The sequence below is a fragment of the Protobothrops mucrosquamatus genome, unplaced genomic scaffold (genome assembly GCF_001527695.2).
Source record: "Protobothrops mucrosquamatus isolate PMUCROS unplaced genomic scaffold, P.Mucros_1.0 scaffold_6, whole genome shotgun sequence".
NCBI lineage: Eukaryota > Metazoa > Chordata > Lepidosauria > Squamata > Viperidae > Protobothrops > Protobothrops mucrosquamatus.
Window position 1 is genome coordinate 1198999 of NW_015386082.1, and position 21673 is coordinate 1220671.

The 21673-nt window shown below is 37.2% G+C and overlaps 1 protein-coding gene across 1 annotated transcript in view; it reads right to left on the reverse strand.

Moving 5' to 3' along the window:
* DUSP22 (dual specificity phosphatase 22) overlaps positions 1-17472 on the reverse strand; it is a 34544-nt gene extending 17072 nt beyond the window's left edge. The window contains exons 1-4 of the mRNA XM_015813432.2: positions 17369-17472; positions 16050-16117; positions 11315-11397; positions 3071-3120 (exon numbers count right to left, since the gene is read on the reverse strand). Coding sequence (XP_015668918.2) covers positions 3071-3120; positions 11315-11397; positions 16050-16117; positions 17369-17472 — 305 coding nt within the window. The remainder of the gene's footprint in view (positions 1-3070; positions 3121-11314; positions 11398-16049; positions 16118-17368) is intronic.
* Between the last annotated feature and the right edge of the window lie 4201 nt (positions 17473-21673).

A 21673-nucleotide genomic window follows, 5' to 3' on the forward strand; every position in this document is an offset into this window, starting at 1 on the left:
GATCTGACCATGACAGAGGCTCAGTAATTACCTCCCCTGTTTCCAGATCATTTTGCCACTGACCGGAGACAAAAATTAGATCCAGTGTGTGCCCTCCTATGTGAGTGGGGGCACGTACTAATTGGGTCAAGTCCAAGGCCGTCATGGAAGCCAAGAACTCCTGAGCTGCCGCCGACGCCTCGCCCACTGATGGCAGATTCATTTACATGGGGCAGAGCAGATGGATCTGAACCTGGTCCATTCCAATTCTAGGCATCTATGGAGCTCCAGATTGTAAAGGTCTGTTACAACAAATGGAAAGCATAGCATCAGTGCCCCCCTCATAAATATTTTGTTTGGTGGAGAAGTGGAACTATAAAGATTAAATAACAAAAAGACCTGGCTACAATCTGACTGGGTCCTTGTAATTGGGCTACTGTTGATTGTCCTGGACATAGAACTGGGTGGATGAGAAATTGCCCAGGAATAAAACCATCCCCAAAATTCCTGTTCTTCTCTTGTTTAAAAAAGAACTTCCTTTTTCAGATCTGGGATACCGAGTCAGGTTGAACTGCACCTGGAACAACCTGGAGACTATAATAGGCCATTTATGGAAGCCTGGATCAGGTTACTGAAGTAGTTCAGGTGATGTCCAGAATCCCTTAGAATAAAGTTTACATAACTTGTTTCTCAATTTCATCAACATTACTGTATAGAGAGTCTTCTCTGTAAGAGCATTAATTTGAAACTCCCTCTTGAGGAAGGCTAATTTGGCCCCTTTGTTATTTCACTTCAGGCAGCCTATGAAAAGCCTAGCATTCCTAACAAAGCTTAGCATTTCAACTAATTTAAATGTACCTAAACTCTCAGTTTTAAATTACTTCCTTCCTATTTCTCCTATTCATCTAGCACACTACTTGTAAAGCTGGGGAGAGGGGGAAAATTAACAGTTTAATCTAAATAGCAAGTCTTCTTTGGTCCAAAAGTTAACTAATATACCATGAATGAATGAATGAGTGAATGAGTGAATGAATGAATGAGTGAGTGAGTGAGTGAGTGAGTGAATGAATGAATGAATGAATGAACGAGCAAGCTTTAACAGAGATCAGCTAGAGTTGCTTTGGGTGCCTTATGAAATCAGAAGACAATATTATAATACTGACCTCCCTTGAAAATTAACAGTAAAGGGGAAAACCCAACATGTCCTGACAGCTAATGGCTATTAAGTCCCAGAAATCACTGTCCAATACATTTGAAGAGCAGAAAATTGGGGAAGGTCATGACATGCTCTGTACTGCTTGTGTGAATAGAATAGAATTCTTTATTGGCCAAGTGTGATCAGATACACAAGGAATCTGTCTCCAGTGCATAAGCTCTCAGTGTACATACAAACAACAAAGTGATAAGTCATAGATCATAAATTATAAGATACCAACAACAACTGCTAAATCATAATATACCAACAGGAGAAGCTAGCAAGAAAGATGAGAGGTGATAAAGATGAGAAGAGCATTCTGGCTTTGGATTTAACCACTGACCCATGTGGAAAGAGCAAAAATGCCTCTCATAGGGGAATATTGGGATCATCTTAAGAAGCTGATGCAGTGGGCAGTGTACCGTGAACCATCACTTGGGAAAAGATTGGAAAAAACATGAGTCCTGTTGATGTTTCCAGTGAGCTGAAATTGTCAACTGATGTGATGCAACTGGGAACTCACTGTTCTATGAAAGAAGCAAATATGCTAAAAATATATCTCGAAAGCATCGGGTGAAAGAGGCAGTGCTCTGTTCGGAGCGAAAAGGCAGCGCTCCATTTCCTTCCGTGGGCTCCCTTTGAAACTACTTTTGTTTCTCTACAAATCAGATTATCAGGAAGTGCCTCTTCCCCCCCCCCTTCCTCTTCTTTACCTCTTGTAAGTACAAACAGTGAAGGCTACCCAAAGCACAGCTGCCGTTCAAATATTCTTGGGCAGCTTGTATCATTCCACTTTAGCTGCAAGTCTGGGCAGCTTTGCCGCGAAGTAAAAGCCTTTTGAGAATAGGCCCAGCTCATCTGTGATTCAGCAAAAATGTACACCAAAGAGCCAAGTATTATGGAAGGTCAGGCATTTAAATAGCCCTCAAAAGGCTAAGTGGGTTCAAAAAGAAAGGGAGATAATTAAACATTTGAGAGGCTGCCTCAAATTTTACTATGTCATTACCCTGGGTAGAACAAGTGTTTCCATCAAAAAGGCCACCTATTTCTTATTCATCTATCCAGACACATAACCACAAACTACAAGGCGGCTTCTTTTTAACCACCAAAACATCAGCAAACAGGACCATTTTAGTAAACTGCATTAATACATCAGTTTTCCAGTGTATCAGTTTTGAAGTATTTTTTTCCGTAAATAAACACATGAAAGATTCATAGATGTTTTCTGTTCTTAGCTTTCCCTAATAGAGACAGAGACTACAATATTGTATACAGTGTTTTCTAATACATGCAGCTTTAGCATCAATTCATCCCAAAACCATTTTATAAAAGGTTTCACCTTCTTCTTGATGTCCTCCCTTGTTATGTTACATTAATTCTTTAGTTGTTGGCTTTTAAAACCTTCTTTAAAAAAAATTTACTTCAGAGAAATTTAACTACCCCTTTGTTTATGCAACCTTCAAGAACATGCTTTCTTTTTCAGATTGATATTTTACAAGCTGTTGTGCACAAACCAACTTTTACAAGTTGGTTTGTGCAGGGGTTTTTTCCCTTCCTAATCAAAATCAGATGCTAGTAGACTCAATTCAGTACTGCCATTACTAATCTAATCCTACAGATTTCTTCCCATAAAACCTGGAGCCGATTTCTTTTATAGTTATAACAACTATGTACTGCATAAAATTTTATGACAGAAATAGGGACTTGTATTTCCTGTGATGTTTTCCCAAACACCTATATCCACATTGTAACAGAAAGACTAGCTGTTGTTTCCAAAAATTGAAGAAGACAAGGAGCTAGATATATTTGCAAATCTAATCAGGTGTATTTTGCTTCCATTAAACAACACTGGACTATTATTTAGTGGTGAAATTGAGCACTGCTTTAAATACTTACAGATTCTGTGAGGGTGAATCTGCAGCAGGGATACATAGGTATTTTATTCCCTGTAAAGAAAGGAAAAAGGAAAATTGTAGTAAAACATATTCAGAGATAGGATCCTACTTTTGTTCTGGATGGTGCCCAGAAAACATTTTAAGATTAAGATTCATCAATCAGATTTTATGCAGCCTGATTTTTGCTGGAATGGAAACAGTCAGATTTTTTTTGTTTTATTTATCACATTTCAATGTATCTTTTTTTGTATTCTAATGCTATAAATTACTTACCAACTGTCTGACATGCATTTCTTCCTTTCTTACATGAATATGGAAAATAAAATGCATGTGTCTCTTGGGGAAGATGGTTATTAATTTCAGTGCTATATATAATTGGTTTTCATTATTTTTTTCAAAAAATCAAACAAAGTCTAGTATGGGCTTTTGAAAACAGACAGTTTCCTTTTTGAAGATTATTCAAGTTCTGTCCTAAAATCTTAATCGGTTTCTAATAAGCTATATTCACTTTTTTGGTCAGCCCTTACCAAAAATTGTATGTAAAAGAGAAAGAATGAAAAGTGAAAAATCATATAACAATTGCCTTGCTGGATTCAAACAACATCATTAAACTCTTTGATGCTTTCTCTATGTAAAAGAGAACCAACACTGAAAGTCAGTAAAGTCATAGATCAGCCTGCCTGTCAACATTCATATATGAAAAGTAGATGTTCAAGATCTCATTACATATAAATCTCCTCAAGTGATGTGCCCTTAATTTTTCAAGTCCCCAACTCCATAACAGGTACAAGCATAATATTAAACTCCTCAACTACCTGTGCCTCATCACTGGCAGATATGGGAGACAGTACTGTAGAACCAGCTATGCAATCCTCTGGATTGCTAATCCTACAAACCATATGTGAAAGTGGCTCATGTATTTCAGCATTCCTACATCAGGCAGCCCAAACTTTGAAAACTCAAATCTCTTCAAAACAATTGATACTTGCTGCTGGATGGGTGAATCGAAAGCTAGCTTGTACATTCAGATTTTTTTTCCTAGCGATTCATATTATCATCCTTCCTACTTATGGGGATAGGAGAAAGGGCTGAAGTGGGGAAGTGCTATGCCTAAACTTTGCTGCAAAACCATTATTTCCCCCCAACTATTATGCAGGAACCTAAATCCAAAATCTAAAAGGCCTTTGAGCAGCCATACTACAAAAAGCTGGTGCGGTCAAGAAAAAATCTAAATGTGATTTACTTGATGAAAAACAATTAATTTGATTATTCCCCATATATTTAATAATTTTCCATTTCTGTCATATTAAAATTACAATTGAACTGCAACCTTTGGAAAGTACTAAGGATACTCAAGGCATTGGTGGGCTGTACATTGTATACTCATTAGAGAAATATTCCCCTTAGCTACTAGTAAGTTAAAAGCTACTTTGTTAACTTATTACATATTACTACTCCAGTTTTAATATAGTCAGTTTTGTATGTCTTCTTGGCTCACAATATTCTTTGAGGTGTAATAATTTTTACTCCTGCCTCTATCAGTTCATTAACAGAATGAATCTACTTATTATGTATAGTCAGTTCCTATAATCAGAGACTCTTTAAAAAAAACACACACACTGTGGTAATCCTACATTCTGCTACTCTCAAAAAAAACACCTTAAACTTGGCTTCTATAACCATGGAAGTACATATCGCTATATTATTTATTCTCCAATACTTGATGTCCAATGATTTTTTTCCCAATACAGTATATTGACAGATGTAAATAGTGTGTCGTATGCATTCTCTTTGCATCAGGCAATCAACTTCTACAATGAAAGTCTCTGTGACAAACACCAAGTAGGCCTCTTGAATTATTTTATCACAAATGTTATCTGTTTTTCTGGAGACTAATCCAGCATTTGTAGCATCCTGCAATTGTTCAATCTTACTTTCCTAATAATTTTAGTAAGTAGAAGGGGCAGAATTAGGAACTATTTCGATTGGATGAAAGCTATTTCACATCAGGAAATAAATAGAGTGGGCACAAAAAGAGAAAACATTTATGTGCAGGTGAGTGCAAATAATACTACTATAGTCTACATAATTTGGAAAAACTTACAGCATTTCCAGAATTATGTTCTACTCCAAATGAAAGAGAAACCAGTGTGTCATCATGGTTAATGAAGACTTATATTTGAGACCATCCTTAGTCAAGGATGTTCATTGGAGCCTCTGGTCCAATATAGCCCAGAAGATTGTTGTTGGAAAAATGGGAGAGGAGAATGCTATGCTTTGAATTTCTGGAAGAAATCTAACAAACTACTGAAAGAGAAAGAGATCTGGCTTTACTGTTCCAAAACCTGCAACGTTCCTCTATTGTTTTCTTTGTTTTGATTCCCCTAGCACAGGGGTAGGCAACCTTGGTTCTTTTATGACTCGTGGACTTCAACTCCCAGAATTCCTGAGCCAGCATGGCTGGCTCAGGAATTCTGGGAATTGAAGTCCACGAGTCATAAAAGAGCCAAGGTGGCCTATCCCTGCCCTAGCAGAAACAATTTAGTTTCAGGATGAATCAAGATTAGTTGGTACATAAAATTAATTAAAAATGCATTTTTCTCCCTGCCCCAATTCTAAATTAGAGTAATCTCACATCAAATCACTCGTGTTAACTAGAAACACACACATTCAATATATATATATACTTATTGTCTCCCAAGAAGTTCTGCTATTCATGCAATATTTTTGCCAGCAGATACTATTCTGGCTGGTACCACCTGATTCAATAGCATCTTTGCAGCATGTGGATGTATCCAGCAATGGATGGAAAGAAGACTACAAAGGGGTTTCTCCTTTGAGTAAGCATTGGAAATTAGAATACAGATAATAAATAATAGCGTAGTGGAAAGTGGCAGCAAACACAACCCTGTATGCATGCAAAACAATCAAGCAGAAGTAGTTTCACACTCATTCTCTCCAGGCAGCACCTGTGAGTAGGAATTTCGCAAAATGACAATGGAGCACATCCTATAAATGAGAACACCAGAAAAACTGTCACATCAGGTTGCTGGAATAATCCCAGGAGCATATAAAACAACAGGTAACCGAATGCAGTTTCTGGCAAAAGCCAGACTCTAGATCCATTCTTCCAAATTCCAATGCATCTAATGCTTGACAGAATGGGAAGCCAATAAATTCATTTTCCTCTCAGTTTTCTATTTCATCAGAGAAAAGTAACCACAAGCATAAACCTTTTATTTCTCTTAGGCCCTGAAAGTCAAGAAAACAGTTAAACCGATACAAAGGGAGAGTTAACAAAACTAGCGTAAGTTTTCTGATTTCAAGATCTGCTTCTTTCAAGTTTGGCAGTTCAGACAAATTTCTAACATTCGTACTCACTGCCTAGAAAATCGTACCAGTTCAATAGACCTTGGTGAACTGTTTGAGGAAAATTTGCTCAAAACCTGTTTTGGAAACACTATGCTTAATTATTAGCATTTCCAAGGATTTTATATATCCAAATATACACTTTATTTAGAATATAACACTATTTTAAGCTAGGTAATTTATAGTTCACATGAACTATATTTATTGAATTTTTAATCACAAATTATAGATGTAAAACAAAGTTACTTATTAAGATTAATATATATATATATTGTTTAATATTTTAAAAAGGCATTTTATTTTGCTTTAAGAGTTACAGAACCATGGAACATGCAATTCCACTTTGGTTACCACATAATCATCATTCTTTTCTACAGTTAATCTTGTTTTTATCTGGATTTTTAAAAATCTTTTCTTAAGTTTTTAGTGGCAACCTGGGTGTAAATTCTACTTAATGGAATGGATAAACTGCACGATTGTTATTTTTAAAGGAGAACTTGAGAAAGGAAAAACTAAATGTCAAAAATATGAGATCACGACATTCATTCATGTTTTATACGGTTCAAAGAATGCCTAGAAATAACTATTGCTGTGGCTAATCTGTTAAAAAAATGAAGTCAATAGGAAATCTTTTACTTTCAAATAATCACAGATGCAGCAAACAAGTCACATTAAAACCCTTCAATAATCCGTTTCATAAGAATTGTTTTTAGTTGACAAAGTGTATTGCTTGAGCAAACAAGTCATATTAAAACCCCTCAATAATTTGTTTCATAAGAATTGTTTTTAGCTGACAGTGTATTGCTTGATTGCATAAAATTAATAATCCACATGCTGAAAATGTGGCCATTGAATTTTAAGCACATTCTGTTAAAGACATTTTCTATAATTATGTTTAAAATTAGAAAATACATTCTTTTGAATGAGACAACCAATTTATAGGAACCTGGTTGTCCGTTTTGCAACTTCTCTTAGACACTACAATAACTTTACATTTCAGTTCCCTATCCATTTGCAGATCAATGAATCACTACTTTTTTTTAATTTAAAGGGTAATAAAGAAATCTTTTAACCGTCTGAACCTCAGTACAAATTTCTAGACTGAAATAAAAAAGAAGCGGGGGAGAGAAGGGGGGAGAGGGAGCAATAAGCATTACATTATTTTTGGCATAGCACTTCTCGGTATTAAAATTTATGTAAATTTTTTCAACGATGACTTCCAAGAAATATTTTTAACAGCCAAAAACAAAACTTCAGGGTACCTAATTGTGAAGCCAGATGCAAATAAGAAGCCTCAAACACCTGGCAAAGTTCTTTCAGGTTAACCCAAAAAGCCCCCATATGTTATTTTGACACGCCACATCAACAGATGAGGAATGGATACTCTTCTTTCATGAGGGACATTTCGTCAGAAACGGCCCAAGTAGGAAGCAGTTGGTTTCTCATGGTTTTCTCAAAACTAAAACAACAAGAGGTTATCAAGAGTTCTGGCCAGCGCAACTACAGGACCAAATAGGGCAGGTGGGGGAAGAGTAATTTTGTTCCTTTGTCCTTTCAGTTGCTTTAAAGAGCAGTCACCCAGGGTAAAACATGAGATTCTTGACTCATTTTATTATTGAAAATATTCAAACATTCCAGCAATAAGAGAAGCCAATGTACCGTTACTTCACCACTGAAGATGAGCATCCTACTATATGAAGAAAACAGATTGTTGCACACATGCACACACATACCACAAAGGGTTGGAGGTTATGCAATATGTTACTGCTCTGAATATATCACAAAGCTTCTTTGATCTTGACATTAGTGAAACAATTGCTGAATCATATTCTTTGGGGCGTATTTGCTTTTAAAAAAATTAAATGAATCTCTCCAGTTTAGATTATATTGAAATGTCTATAAAGGTCATATATATATATATCATTGGAATATTGTATCAAAGTAACTAGTAAGCCAAAAGGCTCAAAGCCATTTCAGAAAAAAGTGCCCACATCACTGAAACTTAATTTTTCTCCAAAAAGATTAAGAAGAGGCTTCCCCACTGAAGATTAGTAGACTTCTCCCAGATCAACAAATTTATTTATTTTATTTATTTTCAAATGTTGATTTTGTTTGATTCCTTAGGAATAAAAACAGTTAGTTTTGTGAACAGGATTAAAAGTCAAAATGGGCTTGCTAATATGAAAGGTACCTATAGAAGAGTTTTAATGAAAACATGGAAACATTTAGGATTTAAATGCTTATGATATATTATTTCTGAATCTTCAGACTGTAAATTTGTGTTGGCAAAATGGTAATTATAGTTCAGGATCTGGTGATATTTACGGCAATATTTACCATAAGACTACAGTTATGAAATTTTAAACTATTTTTAAAAGTCCCCTTATTAATAAAGGACAATCTAAATGAACCTCAGTTAGGACAGCTAACTTCCTGAGGGAATGAGAGAAGATAAATATTTCATCTTAAATATTTAAGATGAAAAAAATCCTTACATTTTAACTTCAATTCTTGTATGTTTTAAACAGAAATAAGCAAAAATGTAATTTGATCGCTGGTGTTTAAAGAAAAGCCAGTGAGATTTTTTAAGGAGTTGGCACAAATGTGTGCAAAGAATGCATAATCTCAGCCATCTTAGTATCTACTAGTGAAGAATGAAGAACGTTGACCTAAAAATTTCATTTCCAGCGCTGTACCAAAATTCAGCATTGATGGAATCCAAGGTTACTCCAGACTTCTTCTACATATAGCTCTCTCAAACAAAGCACAATGAATAGCTATGAGATATTAGTGCAGTGCTCTCCATCACAACATTTTACTAATTTCTGGGAAGTACTAGCTAAAGTCCTCTCTCTCTTTTACTGGTTTTTTTTTTTAAAAAAAAATCTTCTATTTTAATCTATTTTAATTCAGATCACTGTATTTATGGGAGTTAGATCTGTGAAGATATGAGGGTTGTTGTAAGCTTGCTGTATCTATGATATTCTCTGTTTCTGGATTTATAAACTTATTTGCATATAAGAGATGTAAGCATCGTTTGATGACCAAAGGCTGTCAACATGGAGAAAGAGACCTCAAACTGGTAGAATCACATCTCATAAATTGTAGGACTGGGTCTTAAAGGGAGAGTGGCATCTCTGTATTTTAACTTTGATATGCCAGATTTAAACCTCACGGTACAAATTGTATATGCTTCCCACTTTAAAACGGTAGGAGCTATACCATCAGTTCCTAGCAATCATGTTCAAAGAGAACTCAACTCTTTCTTGATGTGTAGGTGGGAGTCATGTCTACCACAAGGAGCTCATTCTATTTATTTTACAGTCTTATCAACTAAATGAAATAAACACAGGCAGAAAGCTTGTTCCTCCTTTAGGAAAAAGAATGAAATGGAAGTATACTATATATTCTGAAGGGTAACTTCATTCTTGGAGAGAGTTCTACTTGTGTATTTGTTTATTTCTAGAGAGTTTACTGAAATTCATAATATGAATAAAACTCCTGTGATCATGAAAAGACCAAAGACCATTTTGCAATACCAAAAAAGAGAAAATGCCACTACTAGTCTTTCAAACTGTGTTCGCTCCAAGTTTGAGGACAGTTTACTGTTATCAACACTCTCCAGACACTATGCCTCATTATTTGATCAATATACTCTCTTCTACCTGCCAATCCATTTTTTTACTAAGCATCTGAATTTTGATCACGTGGCCATGGGGATGCTGCAACAGTTGTAAGAGTGAAAAATGGACACAAGTCACTTTTTTCAGTGCCATTTTAACTTTGAATGGTCACTGAATGAATGGTTATAAGTCAAGGACTTTTTGTACTGTCTTGTGTACACATTCTCTCTGTCTCAAGGCTTATATATCACCAGATCCCAGACTAAGCTTACTAATCTCAAGGGGATATAAATGAAAGATAGATAAGGCAATACATATACATACATACATACATACATACATACACACACACACACACATATATATACATATATATATATATATATATATATATATATATATATATATATATACATACATACATACATACATACATACAGTACATATACACATACATACATACATACATATAAAATTTGGATTGCTAACAAAGAATTAAGGGAGAATGCAATAGCTATTTCGAACTTTTTAGTTCTCATCAGCCAAACATACCCTTCTGAGATTCGAACCTGGGCTGCCTGCATGTTTTGGCTGATGAGAGCTAAAAAGTTCGAAAGAGCTATTCCATTCTCCCTTAATTCTTTGTTAGCAATCCAAGTTTTAATTACAGGATATACATAGAGTAACATTCCCATTAATCTTTTGACTATGTAATAAAACAGACACATATCTTCAATCTTGAAAGTTGGGATGAACAAAGTTTCATGGTTTATAGGATCTAATTATTTTTTGAACAGAACCCCAAGAAATGGGCCACATTATTCTTTAGAACTACAACTTCCATCATTCTTTACCATTGACCATACTCGCAAAAGCTGACAGTAGCTGAGGTTCAATGTCTGGAGGAATACACATTGCCATTTGTAGTCCAATTTGACAATAATCAGAAATCCAGAAGTACAATTACAATCAAGACTGGTTAAATCACATGGAAGTCAGATGATACTGACTTATCATGACGTGATTATGACATTAGACTCATTTGAGCAGATTAATGGAAAAATGGTAATCAGAGTTCTTGAGAACTTCCCTGCATCTACCCATCATTGTTGAACAACTTCCTACTTCCTCTTATCCCTAGCCCTTTACAGAAATAGTCCTAAGTCAATATTGTACTAATGCTAAAATAGCATTTGCCTGCTTTTTCCTACTGAAACCACATTGGTTTAAGTTTGGTAAGTTTCTTATCCTACCTCCAACATGGGCCGAGCACTGTCATGGATTGAAAGAATGTGTGTAATGTTATTCTGTTTTAGTTGTTCGGTGTCACGAGCATCTGTAACAAAGAGGAGACAAGGAAATAAAATTATCAGCTGCACTTATCTTGCTTCTTACAAAAAACATTGAGATGTCTTTCTCTAGTGTAGCCTACCACCTTGGGTTGTTACGAAAGTAAAACATGGAAGAATCATACTAACCCATTAAGGTCATGGAAGATGAACTCAACATATAATTTGGAGGCGTTTTGATTTTTTGATTCCATGAAATTAATAGAATCAGAAAACATGATTTATTGTAAGGTTTGCCACCATGAAGTAGCTGGATTCTAGCATTATTAAAGTTACCTGAAATGTTCTGTATTTCATATACTTATTTGCAAACTATTTACAGTTAATTGAACAAGTACGTTCAATAGCTTATCCCTTCATCGCACTTCTCTACAATAGAAAAAGCTGCTTAAACATAGATAGTCAGAGGAGAAAAAAAAATTCTGCAAAAGGGAAACTCCCAGGCTTCTCCCATTACGAACACTAAACTAGCACAAAACAACTTGCTGTGATGATCATGTAATCCTTGAAACAAAATAATCTGATTAATCGTTTTAATCTTTTATTTTATTTTATTTTTAAAAGTAGCACTTATTTTCAAAATTAGTATCATGTGAATTTTATGTCATGAGGAGAAAACAAATCTGGATTAATAATCAGCTTAATAGCTTGCCTGGTGTAGCTATAGGAGCAAAAAAAAAAAAAACAACCCCAAACAAGCTGTGTCAACATTAATTCTAAAGAAATTGGAAAATTTCCCCTGCAATATTTTAGGGCAGTATTTCTCAACCCCAGCAATTTAAAAATGTGTGGACTCTAACTGCCAGAATTCCCCTGGAACTGCCACCGTTCCTCCTAGGAGGATCCATTTTACACATTAGGTCCCAATGACTTGCTGGAAATCTTGACAGCTTTTGAAAGCTCAGAAGGAATGGGCCTGGCTTGGTCTTCAGGGGAACATTATAGAATAGCGTGTGACAGAATTACAGAGAAGGCCTAAGGTCCCTGCAGATAGAACTCTCTCTAGGCAGGAAGTCAGAGAGAGCTTTCACAGTTTCCAGCTCTTACTAGAAAGATATAATAGACTGGACATTCTCAAAGATACCCAGAACCCAAGCTAAGAGGAGATTTAAGATGGCCAGTAGTATTTTGAATTGCGCATGGAAACTAACTGAAGCAACTGTGTTATATGGGCAAAATATTGGTATTCATAAATGTCCAAGCTGATGCATTCTGGGGCAGCTAGAACTTCCAGATAGTCTTCAAAGACAAGCCTACATGCAGCAGATTGCAGAATCCAAAGAAAAAATGACTAAGGAATGAATAATCATAAACAAAGTTTTCTGAGCAGGGAAAAGTTGCAACTGGCACCAGGATGAAGCTGGGCAAAAGCCCTTTTAGCCACAGCTGGTTGTTCCTTGAGCAAAAGCTCTTCAAGAAGCTTCCAAAATACAGAAAGTTCTGCTCAGGTGTGACTCATCCAAACCAAAAATGGAATACAGGTAATTCTTGACTTACAACCACAATTGGGACCAGAATGTTGGTCACTAAGTGACGCAGTCATTACTGAGTCATCACGTGACCAGATCTGATTTTATTGCATTTTACCCATGGATATTAATAGCAATAGCACTTAGACTTATATACTGCTTCACAGTGCTTTACAGCCCTGTGTAAGTGATTTACAGAGTCAGCATATATTGCCCCCCAACAACCTGGGTTTTTATTTTACCGACTTTGGAAAGATGGAAGGCTGAGTCAACCTTGAGCTGGTCAGGATCAAGGGAATCGAACTCCTGGCAAAGTGAGCAGAGTTAGCCTGCAATACTGCATTCCAATCACTCTGCCACCAGGGCTCATTATTAAGTGAATCACATTAAGTCAGGGATCCTCAAATTTGATCACTTTAAGACTTGTGGACTTCAACTCCCAGAATTCCCCAGCCAGCATGGCTGGCTGGGGAATTCTGGGAATTGAAGTCCACAAGTCTTAAAGTGGCCAAGTTTGAGGACCCCTGCATTGAGTAAATCTGGCTTCTCCAATTGACATTGCTTGTTGAAAGCTGGCTGGGAAAGTCGCAAACCGTGATCACGTGACTGCAAGATGCTGCTATCATTATAAATGCAAGCTGGCTGCCAAGTGCCCAAATTGCAATCATGTGATTGTATGGGTGGTACGATGGTTATAACTTTGAGGATGGGTGGCAAGTCACTTTTTCCAAGACTCTCATAACTTGAAATTGTTGAATGAACGGTTATAAATCGAGAACTAGTAGTTTGTCAGACGCAAAGCTACACTATCATGTTGAGATTGAATTATTTTCAGACCATAACAATCTCCAGGCAATGGGAGAGAAAGTATTTTAACCCTACTTCCAGTTCAATACGTGTAACTTGAGCATCATCTGTATATTTAATTTAAACATTAAGAATAATCTTCCCTTTCATATAGATGTGCATATGGAATATTAATATTGATATTCAATAAGAAATTATGTTAATCCTGATTTTCAATGTTGGGCTGATAAAACAAATAATATATCCATATATTGGCTACTGGGGGAACCACAAAAATACTTTTATCTTTACTTTCAAGTTATTTATGTATTACCCCTATAGGAATGGCTTAGAGTATCTCAAGGGCCGTTTTACACAACACAAGCAGCAAGACTGGAGATCTTCTGACTTTTGCTATAGCCTTAAACACTTAAAAAAAAAAAGTTAAGCTATATTTTGGTCTTCACTAGCTACAGAAGGAAAGGTTTTAAAAAACCAAATTGGGAAACAGATACCAGGTCTTGGTTTCATCACATTGGGTGCCTCTGACTTTAAGCTCATATTGCAAAGCAAATTTCTTCACAGTATGATTCTACTAAGTTTCAGATGAGATTGTGTGCACCAATCCATTATCTGTTTTTTACAGATACAAACCTGCATCCCCTCTGTTAATAAATCCAGGTTACCTATCTCCCATTTGATGCATTTTTTTAGCTTTAGAAAAGTGGTCATTCGTGTTAATTTCCATTCTATTGTTTACACTACATCAAACATCTAAGCAGTATTCTTAACCAGAGAGAAGGCCATGATTTAGCAGTTGTGTTAATCATCATGATGTCATTCATATAAAATGTAATCCATTTGGGGGTTTCTGATGAAACAGGAACACAGTGCCAAAGTCTGATCAGAAATGGTGCACTCTCTCACCCGACTTGAGAGGCACGGTTTAGCAGCATGGAATTGTGCTTTTCAAAGTAACAGCCTACAATTCTGTCTTCTCTTCGTTGTGTGGTTAACCTTCAAAGGTCTGCTGTTCTAGCACACCATTTCTCTGATAGAACAGTGAACAATTTTTCAGCAAAAAGGGTCTGTCATTTCATTTTTGTCTCAAAATCGAAAGGGGAATGCTGAAGCAAATGGAAAACACTTCTATATTTCATCTTTTAAGAGACAAACGAAACATACCAGACTGGTTCAAACTATGAAACCACAACTTAACTGAATTAAAGTAGTTTTGGTCCCTTCACCTTCTCCTACAGCTTTCGCTTCTATTTTCAGTCAGGCCTGGATGAGAGGGTCTGTCAAAACCCTAAACCACGAGGAATATTAAATATGGCCAATTAAACAAACTAGCTTCATAAGCCAAAGTTTGAAGTGGTTTTACTCGAGTAAATGATATTTAAAATTAACCACACTTTGTCCAGAGGTCATAGAGGACATTAAAAAGGCAGCATTCCTCAGAGATGGCTGGAGAAAATGAAAAGACAGCATGTGAAATCAAGGCTGGGCAGGATTCGTTTTCTGGCCACTGTTTCTAATATTCACGGAAGAAATGAAACTGATATGATGTCCCCCTTTTAACTCTGAAACTAAAGTTTAATGGAAACTATAAAGTGAAATTATTTTCTTTCTTACATGACTTTTGTGATGGTACAATGTTCAAAGGAGCTAACAGGGACATGGGTTTCTACCTATTTAGATTTTTCAAGTTCTGGAACTCAGTGTGAAATATTTGGCAGGGGAGGGAACAGCCTGGAAGTGCCAAACATCCCCTAGGAAAATAACAGTTAAGGAGAAGAGAGTAGCTGCAATAATAATGGATCTATTTTGACAAGAAAGTAAGATCAGCAAGCACTTTAGATAAGGTGAAGCAAATGGCATTTCTCTGGCCCAATTCTCCCTTCTAAAGAAGATCCACTGTATTATACGCAGACCATAAAGGTTTGAATTTTTAACAAAATCAAACTTTTGCCTATAGAATAGGTATCTCCAAACTTGACAACTTTATGACTTGTGGACTTCAATTCCCAGAATTCCTCAGCCAGCCATGCTGGTTGGCGAAATCTGGGAGATGAAGTCTAGAAGTTTTAAAAGTTGCCAAGTTTGGAGATCCCCTACTATAGAATATTAGCCCTTGAAGCTAAGATAGTTTTTAATTTTTAATTTTATATTTGTTATTTAAATTTAAATTTATATTTGTTATTTAAAACTGCTTGAAAAATTGATCAGAAGGGCACTCATATTTCTTTCAAATAAGTCAATCTGAGCCACTGTTCCTTGGGAGCACTAAGCAAAACTTCTAAGGGGACAGAGTTGTAACCCCCCCAATGTTGGGGATGCAATGCAGAGTACTTTGCAATAGCTGCTAATAAAATTCATCTTACCTTTAAAATTTCCAAGGAACAAACCAGGAAGTATCTGTGAGAGGAAAAAAATAATATCAAATGTCAATCTTTTGTGGTAATATGGTATGACGCAGTTCAATTTGCATACAGAGGGGAACATAATACCACTCAAGCACAGTAAGGTTTACGTGCTATTTCTTGTCACATTCCCACACTGTTTTACACTTAAATGGCATGTTTGTACCTTTCAGTTATAATGTCCCATAATTTAAGAACAGTATATACTCCAAACATGGGTATACAATCTGGTTCCCTCTAGATGTTCTACAGGCCAAAACATCTGAGTGAGGGTTAGAAGATTACCAATAGAAGAGAATATTTGTAGCTCGGGGTTCAACAGAAGATTAATTGCTCTGCCTCTAAACTGACATACGTTATTTCTAAATTGGTTTGCTTGTATATTTCTGGACTCTATACAGTATAAGAATTCTTAGAACAAGACAAGCAGAGGTGGCTGGGAGCTACCTTACCAGTTTTATTCTTGGTCTTACCCACCATAGCAGCCATTTTGTGAAAAGAGAAATTGCCTCATTGTAGCTCATAACACACTCACACAATTCTAAATGAGGCCCAGAAGGTTGCCATCCATGATGTGAGTCAATAGAAGGGCGCTTCCAATTTTCCCCAAAATATAGGTAGTCCTTGACTTATGACCACAATGGAGCCCAAAATTTGCAATGTGAAACGAGATACTTGTTAAGTGAATTTTGCCCCATTCTGTAACCTTTCTTGCCACAGTTGTTAGTGAATCACTGCAGTGGTTAAGTTAGTAAGAAATTGAATGTGGCTTCCCCCCCCCCTTCCCCCATTGACTTAGCTTGTTGGAAGCCGACTGGGAAGATTACAAATCATGATCACATGACCCTGGGGTAGTGCTATTGTCATAAATACATGCCACTTGCCAAGTGTCCAAATTTTGATCATGTGATCATGGGATGCTACAACGGTCATAAGTCACTTTTTTCTGTGCCACTGTAACTTCAAACAGTCACTAAAGGAATGGCTGTAAGTCAAGGAATATTTATACCATCTGGATGTCTAGTATGCTAGGTGCTGCTTAGGAAGATCACCCAAAATAACGTTGAAAGGTGTACCCAAGGCACAATGAATTTATTTATTAGACTTGAATGCTGCTCATCTTGCCTAGAGGTTACCATGCTCCTATTTCTGATTCTGAAATGTTGGCAGGTATGGAAAAGCCTGAACTCAAAGGGAAACCAAGGACAAAAAAAAAAAAAAAAGACCATCAGCTTTGCACAGATCTCTCCTTCTTTAACCCAACATACCAAAAAGCCTACCTGTTTCCACAAAATCCACTGTCAAAATTTAGCTTGCCAATCATGAACTTTCCTTGGTCGGCTCCTTTGACAATGGGAAAGAAGGAGGCAGGAAACTTGTTCATCATTTCAGGAATGCACCCCGTACAGGATATCTGAGGTACGACATTTGCCTGGAATACTATGCCTTGTAGATTGTGATAAATCAGCGACAAGTGGCAAATGCCTGTTAAAGCAGTAGGAGATTTTCTTTGGTTTTACTTTGTTGTTGTTTTTCTTTAACAGCTACTAAACTGCTAGCAGAATAGCTCCTAGAATTGTCAGCTACTATTATAAATTTCTCTCTGAGGAAGTCAGCAAGCGCATAATGGCCTGTTTATTTACAAATCATAACTCAGAGACATTTAGCCATCATAGCTGTCATGTCTGCTACCACAAAAACAACTCTAAGAAAGACTGGTCCCATCATATTGTTAAAATAAAACACTGCTAAAATATTTAGGATAGACTTTTTTTTAAGGAACTTGTTACCAATGCTAAATTCTTTTACCACATCCTTGCCATTCTTTCTTGAGCATGGCTTACTTTGGGGGTTGTTCCCACATTCTCATGACATAGGATGCTTGCAGACTAGCACCCCACATTCTGGAGGAGGAGGAGGAGGAGAGGACTGAAGAAACAGTGCACTAACTGGTAAGCTGCTGCAAGAAGACTGCACAGACTAACTACAAGCAGCAGCATGACAAAGTAGCAACAATGGTGCATTGGAACATCTGCAAGAAATATCATTTGCCTACAAGCAAGAACCGGTGGGATCATAAAATAGAGAAAGTCATATAAAATGAAGAAGTTAAATTGCTCTGGGACTTTAGAACTCAAACAAACAGGCACCTGCCACATAACACCCCGGACTTAACATTTGTCGATAAGAAAGGCAAAGAAGTCTGGATAGTGGACATGGCAATGCCTGGAGGCAGCAGAATAGAAAGAAAGAACTGGAGAAGATAACAAAATACAAAGACCTACAAACAGAAATAGAATGACTATGGCAAAGGCAAGCAAGGGTAGTACCAATAGTAATAGGTGCCTTGGGTGCAATCCCAAAACAACTGGAGCGCCACTTGAACACCCTTGGCCTTGAAAAATTTGCCATCAGTCAATTGCAAAAGATAGTTTTACTGGGAACAGCTTCCATCCTGCAATAATATCTGTAATACCATCAAACATCCACATCTTCCTATACCAAGTCCTTGGTAAGGACTGAATAGATAGACAAAACTGCCAAACCCAGACTGAACATCTGGCTGACTCTGTGATGATTAATAATAATAATATGCAGATATTAACATGTGGGTGATAAGTTCCAACAGTTACAGCAATAACCAGATATCACTTTAGATTAAATGAGCAACATCAAGGTATTTTAATACATCCATAGCAAGACTTCTGTATCCCCCCCAGTCAAGTGCATTAGAGCTAGATATTATGAAAAGATTCCTAATTTCTCCTTATCCTGTAATAATAAAAACATTAGAAAGAATCATATTTCCAATAGATAACTATTTTCCTATTGATCCAATCCTAATGAGCAGATATGGAAATTACAGACCTGGACAACCAAACATACTGATTACCCTATGACAGTGATCCCCAACTGCTGGGCCGTGGCCCACTACCGGGCCTTGAGCTGTTTGGAACCAGGCCACGGAAGTGGTGGGCAAATGTATGCGTGTGCATTCCCATTTGTGTGAGCAGTGGCCAAGCAGATGAACCCCATTTGTGTGAATTGTGGCCACATGTGCTTGCCCACCATTTGCTGAACCATCCCCCTCTCCCCACCGCTGGTCCGCAAAGCCAGAAGGGTGGGGAACTCTGCCCTAGGAGCATAATGTAGTAAAGGCCAATAATACGTCCCTTTACAAAGTTGCGATCCTAGTAGTGCTTCAGATGAGGCAGAACAACAACTCCCAGAAACCCAAGCCAGCATGACCAATTATGATATCTCAGAATTCTAGATGAATGACAGTTTCCACTTCATTAAACAATGTTACTGTTTAATACTGGCATTCATAACAATACTGACAAAGTTCATCAGAGGTATTTATTACTTCATCTTGTTTGCAATTCCACTTCTGAAGAATCCAAGCAGCGCCCAGATAATAAACAAAATATTAAAAAATGAACAATCCACATATAACTTAACTTAACTCTAACCTAACAACATCCTTTAATAGACAGCAAGATCTTCAAGTGTCCCCAAATATCTTCCTGGAGATCCAGAGTTCCAAGGCTCTTTGAAAGTGCAGTAATGACAGGGTAGCCCAAATATGGGGGGGGGGGGGGGAGGCTGTCCCAATCCAATAGAAGGGATAAAAATAATGTGATCACAAAGCAGGTACAATTATTCTGCAGCAAGAACATTATTCTAGATTTTGCAGTAGGACTTCTGAGCTCTTGTGTATCTCTGTGTTACCAAAGAAAAACAGGATTAGCCAAGTCAGAGACTGATCAAACTGAAGATCTATCTAGGTCAGTGTTTCTCAACCTTGACAATTTTAAGGCATGTGGACTTCAACTCCCAGAATTCCACAGCCAGCAATGCTGGCTGTGGAATTCTGGGAGTTGAAGTCCACATACCTTAAAATTGTCAAGGTTGAGAAACACTGATCTAGGTGGTTGCTAAGAGTTAGCACTGACTAGGTGGCACATTATCAGATCAAACTATAAAGATTTAATACACTACAAGTCCACCATTATTTAACCTGCCAGGTTCCTTGCCCCATCTGACAGTTTTTTTTAAAAAAAAAAATAGTTGTAGAATGTTGAAAAAACAAAGTACTAATTTCTCGTATCAATTTAATTGCAAAGAATGCGTGACACAGAAATTCTTGGAAAATAAAAACCATGCATGGCTGCAGGTCAATGCTTGCTTGGATGTGTGCCCACCTGCCCAGATAATTTTTTAAGCAAATGTAAGATGGGGTGTTAGAAAGCATCTTGTGCAATTATATAGTGTAGAGAGTTCACATTTCAAACTTGGTTTTATTCAGAGGTTTGAATGATTTACTTCACTGGGAATATGGCATGGGGAACTAAAATTAAAAAGGATTCTGCTATTATTTGAGATGTTCCTTCCATTGAAGAGGATTTTTTTTTTTTTGCGCTACACTAACCCCCTTTTCCAATTCCTGGGTTTAAGGTCTTGCAAGAGTAATGCTAACTTGAGACCTCTGCAGCTTCCTTTCACACAAGATGAATAGCAACAACATTAATAAGAGTTTTGTATGTTCTCCATCATGAAAACAATGAAAAAGTCATAAACTATTCAGTTGTTTTCTTTCTTTTCTTCCTCAAAAGGAATGTGGGTGAGGGTTTCTGCTGGTGCGGGACCCACGACAGTTTAAGGTGGCACAGTAATTTTCACTTATTCTCAATATCGCAAATGAGCTTCAAAATGTTTTTGGTGAGGGTTCAGGAAATGAAAATGATGATGTATGGAAGAACCCTTACGTCTTTCAAGTATAATAATTTGGGTGGTATGTATGTACGTATTTCCTGCTTTTACATTACAATCAAAGTGGGAAATGTCTTATAATGTGCTCTCATAATATAATTTAAAGCCTGTTCATAAGTAAACACTGCCACTAGGAAAATTTAGAGAATAGACAAGGCTGATTTTGCCTGGAAGCCATGAATCAGCCTTCACTTCTAAAAAGATAAGACGATGCCCAGCTCAGAATGGCAAGAGGGAAAAAACAGAGAATGTTGAGTTAGTTTGAAGAGAGAAATGACACATGAATAAAATAATTAATAAATATTTATATATATATGTGTCAACCAGGAAATGACTCAAGTAATATATCACATTTTGGCATGTGGTAGCATAAAACGGCCCCAAGTCCAATGCTTGCTCTGAAGCCCTCATTGCCCTTGGTTTATGGAAGAAGCTGCAGTGCAAAACCTGGCCAATTTTTGTGTGCCAAGACTGGCCCATGTAAGCCAAAGGGAAGACACCAGGTGGTCTCTTACTTTATAGCATCTTAGTGGGCAAGATGAGCTACACCATCCTCTAGAGCAGGGGTGTCAAACTCAATTTCATTGAGGGCCGCATCAGCATTTCGGTTGCCCTAGGGGGTGTGTGTGGCCAGGGTGAATGCGGCCTACTGAGTGGGCGTGGATGGAGTGGGTGTGGCCTACTGAGTGGGCATGGCCAGCTCTACATCATTCCCATCAATGGTGCCTGTGGGGGCCTGGGCAGGAGTGGGACAGATCTGAGGCTCTCTGGCAGAAGGGGGTGGGACCAGGACCACTTCCAGGTGATGATGC